General features: G+C 41.3%; 1 protein-coding gene across 1 annotated transcript in view; it reads right to left on the reverse strand.

Annotated features, from left to right (window-relative positions):
- piezo2b (piezo-type mechanosensitive ion channel component 2b) overlaps window positions 1–6,740 on the reverse strand; it is a 182,696-nt gene extending 175,956 nt beyond the window's left edge. Inside the window, exon 1 of the mRNA XM_079529246.1 lies at window positions 6,364–6,740. Within this exon, the coding sequence (XP_079385372.1) occupies window positions 6,364–6,427 (64 nt within the window). The 5' untranslated portion in view covers window positions 6,428–6,740. The remainder of the gene's footprint in view (window positions 1–6,363) is intronic.
- Between the last annotated feature and the right edge of the window lie 5,915 nt (window positions 6,741–12,655).

Consider the following 12,655-nt stretch of genomic DNA (forward strand, 5'->3'; position numbering starts at 1 on the left):
AACCTCTAATCTCCATATTTTCAGTGTATAATTAACGCCATACTTGATCATACTACAGCGTCACACAAAAGCATCAAAAGTAACAGATCTACAAGCTCAAAAAGATGCGCAGAGCGAAGTGTTTTGAGCTTGAGGATCTGCTGCTTTTGCTATTTTCGAATATGAATGCTGAAAAGTAACCGTTTTGGACATATGAGGTTTCCACCTGACAGATGATATGGAGAGTGTGACTGTATGTGTGTGACGTGTGACGTGTGTGTGTGTGTGTGTGTGTGTGTGTGTGTGTGTGTGTGTGTGTGTGTGTGTATGTGTGTGTGTGTGTGTGTGTGACGTGTGTGGGTGTGTGTGTGTGTGTGTGTGTGTGTGTGTGTGTGTGTGTGTGTGTGTGTGTGTGTGTGTGTGTGTGTGTGTGTGTGTGTGTGGGCTGGAGGGACTGTGTACACATGATCTCAACAGGCCAGTTTTTCAATAGAGGTGATGTCAGATGGTCAAACAGGAGACACAGAGGATGTACTGTAACGTCACCAAACAACTCTTTCACTAAAAACACTATAAGAGAGATAGAAACACACAACAACATTGTAGCACTAAGTTTAAGTTTGACTATAGCCTATATTAGAAATTAGAATACATACTTATATACTTGTAGTAATTTAAAAAAAACTTTATTCATTTATTAATTTACTTTTTATTTCTTTCATTCTCTTTCTTTTTTCATATTATTGTTCGTGCTTTGTGCTGTTGTAATCTCAGCACCGCTGGAAAAGAGGGTCCCAGCCTTCAGTGTGTTTTCCGAGAACATTGTCTGTCCTGATGAAGGTCGAATAGACCGAAACGTTGAATAAAGAGCAACATTTCTGGCAAGTTTTCTGACAGTGTGCGGGACCCTTCTTTGTTTTTCAAAGATACCCTTTTAAGTATACTTTATTGCCCTACGCACCTGTCAATAGCCTTGAGGTGTGCATCGGCCTTTTGCTAAAAGTTTGTTTTCCGAGAACGAAATAAAGGTTGAAATGAAATGCAGCCGTATAGTGGGTATGCACATGCATAAAGTGAGTGGCAAATCGAGTGGCAAAGTGAGTTTAACGTCGGCCAGAAAGTAGTTTTTGCCACTCAGTAGGTGTTCCCGCATAACGTCCGGGTATGATGATGATTTCACGCGCATGCCCTCTATTGGACAACAGATAAGAAAAATAAATGGATATTAAAAAAAAATAAAAGCAAATAAATGGACCTAATTGCCAGATTTATACCTTTGACCAATGAAAATATGTATTATCCCTTTTACCCACTAAACAAGAATAATGGCTTGAATAAGCTTTTTTTTGTTGAAAAATATCAACTTACTGAGTTTTAGTGATGGAGACAGTATTAGCTAGAGTTGGGATCCTATAGGATTTTATTACGGTTCCTTGACAATCCCCTCTTAAAGTAACGGTCTGATACCTTAATGGTTCCCTTTAATGATTCCTATAGGAGGTTCCAAATGGACCCTTACAGACAGTGAAGTCCTCATACCAGCTCTGACAGTGTGATAAACCAGCCTATCTCACCCAACACGGCAAAATAACACGGATTGGCAATTCCGTATACACTTCCAGAAAACCCCAAAATCCGTACATATTACACTACTACTGTTTTGACCGCGACGGAGGCGTGGCTTTTACCCCATTATCTCAGTTGGGGCAAATAATGAATTGCATTTTTATAACGCTTCCCACAACATTATTTACTACAATTCTGTGTCGGGTTGCAACTCGAACAGGGCTGAGTCGGCTGAAGCGAACTTCGCAACATTCGACATGGCAACTCGCTCGCTTTAGCTCGCTCGGTGGTGTCTCTCGTGGCTCAAGGTTCGCTTGAGCCACCTCTGTTGACCTCTGTCGTCCTCTGAGGAGGATTTCAGTGTTATATGTACGGCTTTGGGGATTTTCTAATAGTGTATGTACGGAATTGCCAATTTGTGTTATTTCACCATGTTGGGGTGAGACCGGGTTGGATAAACCCGGTTCCGGAAGCGGTACAGTAAATGGTCTGTTAGAGAGATGAAAAGGGATCCGCTGATTTACTGTACTTCTGCAGACTATTTAGTGAGATCATACTGTATAATGATGGAAATTCATCGTAATTAGTGACACTCTGCTTGGAAGAGGATGTGATCAATGACTGCCATAATGAGGCAAGATGTATATTAAAAAATTACAATTGTGGCCTGTGATGAAACAGTAGTTAAACAGCCCCCTGTCTGTCTCAAACTGCACAATACCCTCTCTCTCTCTCTCTCTCCTGTGTCCCCTGGGCTTTCCATCTGTCTCAATAAAGTAAATATATTAAGGGATGTGGCCCACCCACACCCACTGCTGTGGCATACCAACCAGAGCCCATTCCACTGATATAAAAATTCACAACCTCAACATGTAACTGAAGCCATATGCACATAACTGTAGGCTACAGCACGGCACCCAGTTAAAACATCCACCATCTAAAACTTCAGTCAGCGCTGTACATGTTGCATGTTACAACAACCAGAAATCATTTGACCACCATGCACTATCCATGGATATCAGTCTAGAGATAGTGGAGTTTATGAGGGAGAGGCTTCAACTCTGACCCTAACAACTGCAGTCTGTTCCTGAACATTTCATACAGTATTATATACACGCATGTACGCATACATGCAGATGCGCACACACATGCACACAGATAGCCTGGAAACCAGAAGAATCCAGTGACAGTTCAAAAATTAAGATTTGTGTTCCCCGCTTGGTTGTGATTGGATTTCGTTGCCCCCGAACTTGTCAGGCACCAATCACCAGAAGCTTGTTTTTTATCCGCCCCTCAGAAATGCAGGTTCCACAAATAGATTCCAGACTAATATCTATATGCCAGGCTAGCAGGCAGGCAGGCAGGCAGGCAGGCAGGCAGGCAGGCAGGCAGGCAGACAGACAGACAGGCAGGCAGGCAGGCAGGCAGGCAGGCAGGCAGGCAGGCAGGCAGGCAGACAGACAGGCAGGCAGGCAGGCAGGCAGGCAGACAGACAGACAGACAGACAGACAGACAGACAGACAGACAGACAGACAGACAGACAGACAGACAGACAGACAGACAGGCAGGCAGGCAGGCAGGCAGGCAGACAGACAGACAGAAATTGGGGAAATTGAGGCGTCATGGCAGCCGCAGCCAGTGGTGTAAAGTAACTAAGTACATTTACTAAGAAGTAAGTACTGTACTCAGAGAGAGAACTCATACAGGATACACACACGTGGAATTGGAAGCAGTGAAACAAAAGATGAACAGACAAAATTGAAACTGGAAAACTATCAAACTGAAGCTGATACACTTTGTGGGGTTTCTCTCTCCTTCCTGATTGGATTAAAATTGGTATCCCTGACCTGAAAATGCATTTTCTGATTACTAAAGAGCTGGAGAGATGGGGAGACTCCTGTTACAGAAACAACGACTGTTGTAGCAATGATCACTATGGGAATATAGAGCTTAAACTTTTTTCTTTTTCTTTTTTACAAACAAATATATCACTTAGAGCACCTTTCATTTACACAAATGTAACCCAATGGACCCATAATGTTCCATTTGGTTACATATGTACACTCTCAGTGATACAAATGGATAAATAAACACTGATGATCTGACTTTGCATCGTATTCCTTCTCCCACTGACTGCCTCTTCATCCTGTCGGCTTACACTCTTCCAATGAATGACTTGTGCTCATTTGCACTTTGAAAAAACATAAAATATTAAAAGGTATGTTTACGATAACAGGAAGGCCATTCCCTCCTCCGCCGCCCGCCTCCACTCCTCCCCTCACAACCCGCATTATTAATTCATACCGTTTAAAACGACTTTTCCACGAATTAATGGAGACAACGCGTGGCCTCACAACAATTGCCTTTTGGAAATATAAAGGAGGAGTCTTGACTACTTGACTTTCAAGCGATGCATTACGGGGCTTATCTTTAGAAAGCACCCTGGGCTGATGCTGTTAGCTTTTCAAAGTACTCTGCTTTAGTCGTCTCCATAAGTCAGCCAGCCCACTGACTGCCTCACGCTGGTCGTATACAGACACCACACCACCACGGTGAAAGCTCATTAGTGGTTGTACGCTAATCCGTTTCAATTGTGGTTCACCGCCGAATGACAGCTTTACACCAGAGGTAAACCTCTCTGAGATGATCGAGATTGCGATCAAGGTGTGACACAACTCTTAAGGCCTATTCATTGTCCAGTTTTCTGTGAAATGGTGACCACCGAAAACTACAACATGACGTCACGCCGTGGTGGTCACTGCTCACACAACACATCTCTCTGTTAACCACCGTTTTGGTGGTCACCTCTCCACCTAAAACTGGAATATCCACCCTCTCTTGAGTATAGTTCTTATGAACTTCTTTATTTGGTGGTCACCTCATCACCTAAAACAGGAGTATGAATAGGCCTTAAGTACCTCCAGCCTTTTGCATGGAATTGGGACAACACATGTTCAGGAGGTGGAGAAAGTTACTCCGCCCTACACACCTACACACATCTACCTGGCAATCTACCTACTTATACCATGCCCAAACCACCCAGAAGCCTCTATGCTTTTTGCATCCCAGCACCACCACTTTCACCTCCACACTACAGCTGCTTCCCCTATTCCTCTCTCTCTCTCTTGTCAGGTTCCCCACGATTGCAAACAAACAACCTCCTCCCCAATTTAAAACTCCAGGGTCAGCGACCCTCCCTGGAACGTACGTCCCCTCCCCTCATCCTCCAATCATACAAGCTTAGTTTGTTTTTTTGACTAGTGAATCACGTTTTATATTTTTCTTTGGCATTTCATAATGGAATCGGATCGCGCCGAGATCTTGCCCGAATTTAAATCATACATCATAGACAATAAGACATAGGCTAAATGGACTCGTATGGAGTCTATGACTCATGTGGCTTCACATGACCTCATGTGGCCAGCCTGTGGCCACATGAATTCCAAGATTCACACCGGAGACACACTGTTCCCATGTGGATCCACAGGATTAGATTTTACTTTAACTGTCAAAGTGTCTAATCCTGGCTGCACAGTCAAATTAATTTAAATCTGAAATGGTCAAACTGGACCAGTAAGTGTCAATTTGTGTTCTCTCAGTTAAATTAACACTTCTGATTTTTATGTGTGGAACACTCAAGTCGATAACTATCAAATATTCAAGCCAGATATAACCAAGGAGTACAAATATTTGAAGAAAATTCTACTAACAAAGTTGCAGGGTGCTATGAACAAATATAAATTAAAACAGAATTAAAAATTGTAGACTTAAGTCCACTCAACAGTTCAGCAGCTGAAGCCAGAAGGTCCACTACTGGTATTAAAGAACACTCGGCTGAATGTAAAAGACACATCATATTACCACAAAACATGTTAACCGCTTGAATCCCAATGCCCCCTAGTCTGGGGGGAACATTCACCAAAAATGGTTATCCTGAACTGAAAATGCATGTTCTGTTTACTGAAGAGCTGAAGAGACAGCCAGGGAGACCCATGTTACTGAACAAACACTTAGAGCTATTTTATTTAACACTTATTATAATAATATATGAATAATATAATATGATCAGATGACACACGGTTAACTCTGACTTTGAAAAGGAGCCTATCAAAGGCCAACAATAAAACAACAATTCACTTTCCAACTTTATGTCACAATCCTTCCTTCCCTATCACTATCAGGATACCTGTAGTTTACTTTTGTCAGACACTTGCAATTCAACAAATTGTCCGACAGAATAGAACAGACTTTAAAATGTGTTGAATAAACTGTAACAGATACAGTACTGTATATTAACATGCTGTAAACTTCACAACAGGCTTTTTATACACATTATATGTATCAGTTAAGCTAACATAGCCTATCAGTTTGTTTTGTTTTTGAACACTTATTGAAACCTGAAAGAACAAAGATGCATTTTTTTATCATAAATGTTTTACTGGCCAGTCTAACAATTTGCATACATTAATGTGGTCTGAGATGGCATGCCATGCAAAGTGCAATTACGAGATTCTATTTGACTCTTGACATTTAAGCTTTAATGGTGCTTTGTCTTGCACTGCATTTTCCTCTAATAAAAATGAATAAAATAATACTACGTTTAAGTGGTAGTTCATTATAGGCTATTTAATCACAGCAATGGGCTATAGCCTGCTGCAATTTGCTTTCTTAGGGCATATTATTATATTTCCAAAATTAGTCCTATCAACGAGGTAGACTACGTTTCAGCCTTCCTTACATTTTCAAAGCACAATCAACCTCTTTTGGGGGAGCATAGATAGAGGTGGGTGTCAAGTTGTGGTGGATCCCAAAACTCACCTGAGGCAAGACATATTGGAAGAAGTAATCTGAAGATCAGTCCACACACCACCTCAGAAGCCATCGCTTTAGGGCGGCTGCACCGAACCCAGGTGGAGGGATGAGAGGACCGTCCTGTCCTGGTCCACAGTCAAGGATAAGGGGACTGAGGGGACTGTCCTGTACTGGTCCACGGTCAAGGATGAGGGGACTAGTGTCCAGTCCTGCTGTCCCACTGTCCTGCGCACCTCTTGTCAGATGATCCCAGCAGTTGGCAGCAAACAGGTGTCTTCCACACGGCCACCACATCAGTCCAGATGTCCTCCTCCCGACGGCTTCATTGTCATTGTTGTATTTGTGGCAACAACAACTATTCCACCACGCTGGCAAACTGTGCGCGTAACACGTTTTCCCACGCCATTATATTTTGCGTTACCGGTTTGCACTGTGACAAACATTATGTCTTAAGAAGTTATTATTAATTCCGTATAAAAGATAAATATACATTCTTCACGGCATGTTGACGGAGTAGGCTACAATTAAGTGCACGGCGTTAATTGGATTGCATCAGGTGTGGGAGTATAGCGGTAGGTTACTGTCTGTTAGGAACAGAACGGGGATTAAAAACAATTAAGGAAAACGCTGCTGGCAACTTCTCAAGTCCATTTGGTTCGTAAACAAAAGACTCCCCCAAACTGAACGGTGGTCTGACACACTATTACCTTGTAATGTAACAGAACAGCAGGCTCTCTCTCTCTCTCTGTGTGTCTGTCGGTCGGTGTCTCTCTCCCTCTGGAGTCCGGCTGCTCTTTTGACGCATCGATAAAATTTGACTTTCTGACTTCTGGCCAACACACAACTGTAGAGAGGACCGCCCTGGTTGATTGACATCTGGAAACAGCCAATCGTGAGCCTCAAATTCGTCTGAGTGGTACAGCCCCTTTGGTAATTGGAATGGTCATTGGAATTGGAATCAAAATGAAATGAGACACAACAATAATAATAATAATAATAATAATAATAATAATAATAATAATAATAATAATAATAACAACAGACACAATTTTAAATCAAATATAGGCCTACAACATTGATAATCATGGGGGGGAGAAAGCTTGATACATCACACCATAATCCAAAGACACTTGTAAATTACATAAATGGTATATAATGTATGACATAAATTATACATTTACAGGTGACTTTGGATTATGGTTATGGTATTTATTTTGTATTTATTCATTCATTCATTCATTCATTCATTCAATTATTCGTTGCCCAGTTACTAATAATAAACATTCACCATTAACAGCCAAGTAGGCATAAATGAACAACTTGTTTAGTATTTTGTGTAGTCACCTTTTCACTTTTCACTACAACACGTCTCCATTCAGATCAGATCTACAGCTTCTAATAGGAGTTAGGAGTTAAGAGGTACAGCGACGCCTATGGGTGTCAAAGAGACACAACACTCCAGGGAATAGTATTGTAATTGTGTGTAATACTGTGTACCTCAATATCATAATTATTGTATTGCCTATGTTTACACTGAAGCAACAGTGCTCTAGAAACAATTAGGCTACTTCATATTTCAGATTTTTATTACAGAGATAGCCCCTTGAGATGCAGCATATCATTTTCAAGGGGGACCCATAAAACATGAACAAGATACATAGAAACATACTGTACATACAAATACAGATAATATGCATATATACACAGATAGCATGCTTACCCTCTTCCACCCACCAATCAATCACCACATCATCAACAACGAGGAAAGAAGGGCACAGTGCAAATACATCAGTGTATATGTGGGCATGTCAGTTTAGAAGCATAATTAAGGTGACTCAATAAATGAATATAACTTATAAGCAACATAAAATGCTGTAGAATGGAGGTACAATTTAGAGTATAGGCTACTAAATACAATGTACACTAAATACAGTACAAATTGTAGACTATGCTTAGACTATAGTACACACAGCTCAGTGGCCTTGTGGTTAGAGAGACTAAAGACCACATATGATATAACACTGGTACCCACTGCCTCCCTGCTTGGCAATCAGCATCCAGGGCTGGATTGGGGGTAAATCACTGTGACATGGGCCTACTAGCATCATGTCCAGGGGGAGTGTATAGGCTACTTGTACAGCAAGCTGCCTCACACTATAAGGAAACAGGAGATAGGCTCCTGACCCACAGTATGGGCGACAATTCTCGGGAACTGTTGGCTGGCAAGGCTACACTGGTATAGAAACAACATGGTCCATAACAGAATGGCACAACCCTGCCAGGATTGCAGGATTAGTCTCTGTAGTTCAGAGCAATGGTTCTCAAACTTTTTATTTTATTTCAAGGGCCCCCAGTTTGATAAGCATTCCGCCTTGGACCCCCATTTGATCTCTGGGAGTGTAATCTATAAAATCCTAATTCTGAGAGTGTACAAATGGAGCCAAATCCATTTGGTTCCATTAGTACAGTCTCGGAATTACAGTCCCTTAACTCCTCAAGGACCCCTGGGGGTCCCCGAACCCCATTTTGAGAACCACTGGTATTAGTATGACAATATATTTAGAAGTATAGTGGCTGATAAAATGGAAGTGAGGATGATTTGGGAGGAGAGGACTTCAAGGTACAAGGTTGTACTTTATTGTTACATATTGTGTACAGGTAAAGACTCGAGTAAAACTTATTTTTGTACAGTAGGTTTTAGTTTAAAACCCTGAAAATAGTCATACAGAAGATTAATGTTTGCACAAAAATCAAACAAACGTATTGTACCAGCTGCAAAATGCAAATACATGCTGCAAAATATACTACTGATCAAAAAATAAATTGAATGTTCATGAATCACAAATACAACATACGGTACGATTCAAGAGGTCAGGCATAACACAGTAAGATATAGCCTAGCACGACGTCCTCCTCACGGAAATATTTAAGATCACAAAGCTCTACTTGGGTTAATGTATTATACACTGCTTCCGTCAGTTCCAAACAATCAGCTGGCATTTACGATGAATCATATTTATGACTATAGAATTATGATCGACTGCTGACGTCATGTTTACTTGTTGTCCCCATAATATTGAGAGCAACGGACGAAGACCACGTTCTGTAATGCAGCATTAACACGGACTAAATACATAAGAAACAATCGATGATGAATTATTTGCACGCTTTGATTTTTTTAATGACTTTATTGACGAGGAAATGATAAACCCCTCAGAGGTCTCCTGTGAAGCCCATTAGGCGATGTAGGAAGGAGACTCTGCATGAGTCTTGTTGTCTGTGCCAAATGCTCCTCTGCATGTGCTCCTATACAGTGGTGGAAAGTAAGTAGCCTACATGTACTCAAGTACTGTACTTAAGTACAATCTTGACTGAGGTTTTCTTCTTTATTTTTCTTTTTTCTTTTTTTACTTTACTGGAGTATTTCCAGTTTTCAATATTTTTACTTCTGCTGCATTACATCTCAGAGGCCAATATTTTCAGTCCACTACAATTATTTGAAAACTTTAGTTACTAAAGCTCTGTAAAACATACATTAACCACTTAAGTTCAGACCTATTTACTTTGGCTATTTGAAAATATCTGATCTACAAGCTCACAGCACGTCGCCTTGCGACACATTGTGACCTTGTAGATCTGCTATTTTCAAATTATTTTATATTTGGAAACTTGCGAAATGGGACATTGTGCATAGTGAGCATTTTTATTTTTAGTACTTAAGTCTGTTTTGCTGGCAATACGTTTGTACTTTTACTGTACGTAAGTACATTTTGATGACTGGTAGTTTTACTTGTAACAGAGTATTGCTACTTTTACTCAAGTACAAAATGTAGTGGACTACTGCCACCGCTGCACCTAGACATGGAAATGTACTGTAGTGTAACACAGCTCTTACACCCAATGAATCACCGCTTGGCCTAATCACTGAAATGGACACGGTTTATAAAAATAAATAAAACAAACATTTAGGATGCTGCACAGGGGGAAAATAGGAATAGGAATTTACTGCCAACGGTTGGCTCAGAGCATAATCTTTCCCTGGAAAGCCCAGACAAGGCTATGATGTTGTGGATCTATGACAGCTGTGGCTGGCCATAGAAGTCGCCATGGTGCCGGACTGGCAGCCAGCTAATCAATAGGCTAATCATTCGAACAGTCTTTGATTTTTATTTCTGTCTAATCCTTTGGATAAATGGGTATCTTAAGCAACCACTTGTCTTTGATCCATTATTCATCAATTCCTTGAGAGTGCCAGTGGGGGGCATTATCGATACGTTCTTGGACCAAATGGACCAAACCAAAGTAGGCCTACTCCGTATGTGCTTAATGGTTGGACAAGTTCCCTCCTGGATCTTTTCACCCTAATATATGCATGCTAATCATCACGTTAATCGGTTAATGATATGATATGAGTGACAGGAAACGATGCTTTTAAGCCTCTTTTTTCATCAAATTGATTCATAGTTTGTTTTTAGCAACCTATTGGCTTAGAAAGGCGCCCTTAAAATGTAACAAAACGATTGCGATTTCACTGTAGATCTGTTGCTATTTTAATATAACTGCCTAATTTACAGTATGTATGTATTTGACATTTGACATGTTACTTGTTTTCTTTGTTTCTTTCTCTACTCTGTACCCCTTTCTTGAAACTGCAAATATTGGGAGCTTGCATGTATTCATCCTCTTCGTCATAATCCTGGACAATGCTTTAAGGAAGGCCATCAATGGATGAGAGCGCCCGATCTTGGCCTCACCCTAACACCAAGGAGGTCTAGACGACACCCCACAGTAGTCCTGACAGACCTGGACTACGTGGACGACATCAGCCTGCTCTCCGACCACGTGGTACAAGCTCAGGAGCTCCTGACCAGAGTGGAGGCAGAGAGTGCCATGGTTGGCTTGAATGCCTGAAGTTTTCACCTATAACATTTCATTGGAACATCCACCTGGGTCAACTCAACAGAGCATCTTAAAGTGAGGAAGTCACTTGCATGGAGGGCCCTGAACGGCATGGCCAGTGTATGGAACTCCAACCTCCCCCGTCAAACCAAACTCAGCTTCTTCTATTCAACGGTAGAGTCTGTTCTCCAATACAGCAGTGAATGCTGGACCCTGAAGCCAACCCTGCAGAAGTCTCTAGATGGGTGCCACACCAGAATGCTGCGTGCAGTACTTAACATCTAGTCTGGCTCCAGCCCTGAATCGCTAGCCACGCATTAAAAGAAATGTTGAAATGAAACTAAAAGAAAGTTCAGGCTGAGTGTCAGGCTACTTAACATCAGCAAGAGTACATATGTTACCAACAATAATCTGGATGATGATGGAATGCCAAGGGTGAGCACAAATGAGTACCACAGACGAATAACAGTCTAAGTCCACACTATTGATCCATAATATATAAATGATAGATAAGGGTTCAGGACAACGAGGCCTTTTCGTGGAGGGGTCAGTCTGAAATTTGGACTTAGACTGTTTTTCGTCTGTGGTACTCAAATGACCAACGAACTGGCCAGATGTATGGAGAACCGTGATGACTGGAAGCAACGATGGAGGGCTCGTCTGAGGACAACCTAGAGAGAGATGCAGCAGTGTATCGCTCAGTACAGTTCAATATCAATATCATCAGGATATATTGCACAGAATATTTATATGATTGCACAGACCCATAGTAATGCACAGTATATTATTGCACAGAGTTCAGTTTTCTGATGGCACGTGGGTAAAAACGACTCTGTCTCTGATGTCCTTACTCTGTGTCCATCTCAGCCTTCAGATTGTTTAAGTAATGATTTACAAAATGTTGAAGGCTCTGCCCATTCTCTCATAAAAGAAAGACTTAAAAACTCACAAAGGATAAACTGTAATAGACATTTGCTTGCGTACACAGCCCACTGCTGTCTGGATTTCTGACAAACACTGGCAATTAAGTTAGAAGGACCTGGCAGGTCCAACCACATACATTGTCCGTCTTTCTAAACATCATAATATACCCTGGACTCGTTACATAGTCATGTCTGCAAGAAAGGTCTCATAGAAATAAATTAGCATAGTTATGAGGATCAACACGGTACTGTTTATGTTCACTGTAATCCAACGCCATAAATCCTGCCACTTAAAATACACATGCAAAAGAGGGAAAATATTTCTAGAGACTGAATTCCATGTGAATTCGGTGTAGATCTCGCTGCCAGACTTGACCAGTGTGGAATGAAAGGAAACCGTGAGTGTAAATAAGATTACCGCCCAGATTGCTCCAACATTGATCTTAAGTGAAATCCACACCACGCGTGTTCAGTGT

The sequence above is a fragment of the Electrona antarctica genome (genome assembly GCF_951216825.1).
Source record: "Electrona antarctica genome assembly, chromosome: 19".
Classification (NCBI taxonomy): Eukaryota; Metazoa; Chordata; class Actinopteri; order Myctophiformes; family Myctophidae; genus Electrona; species Electrona antarctica.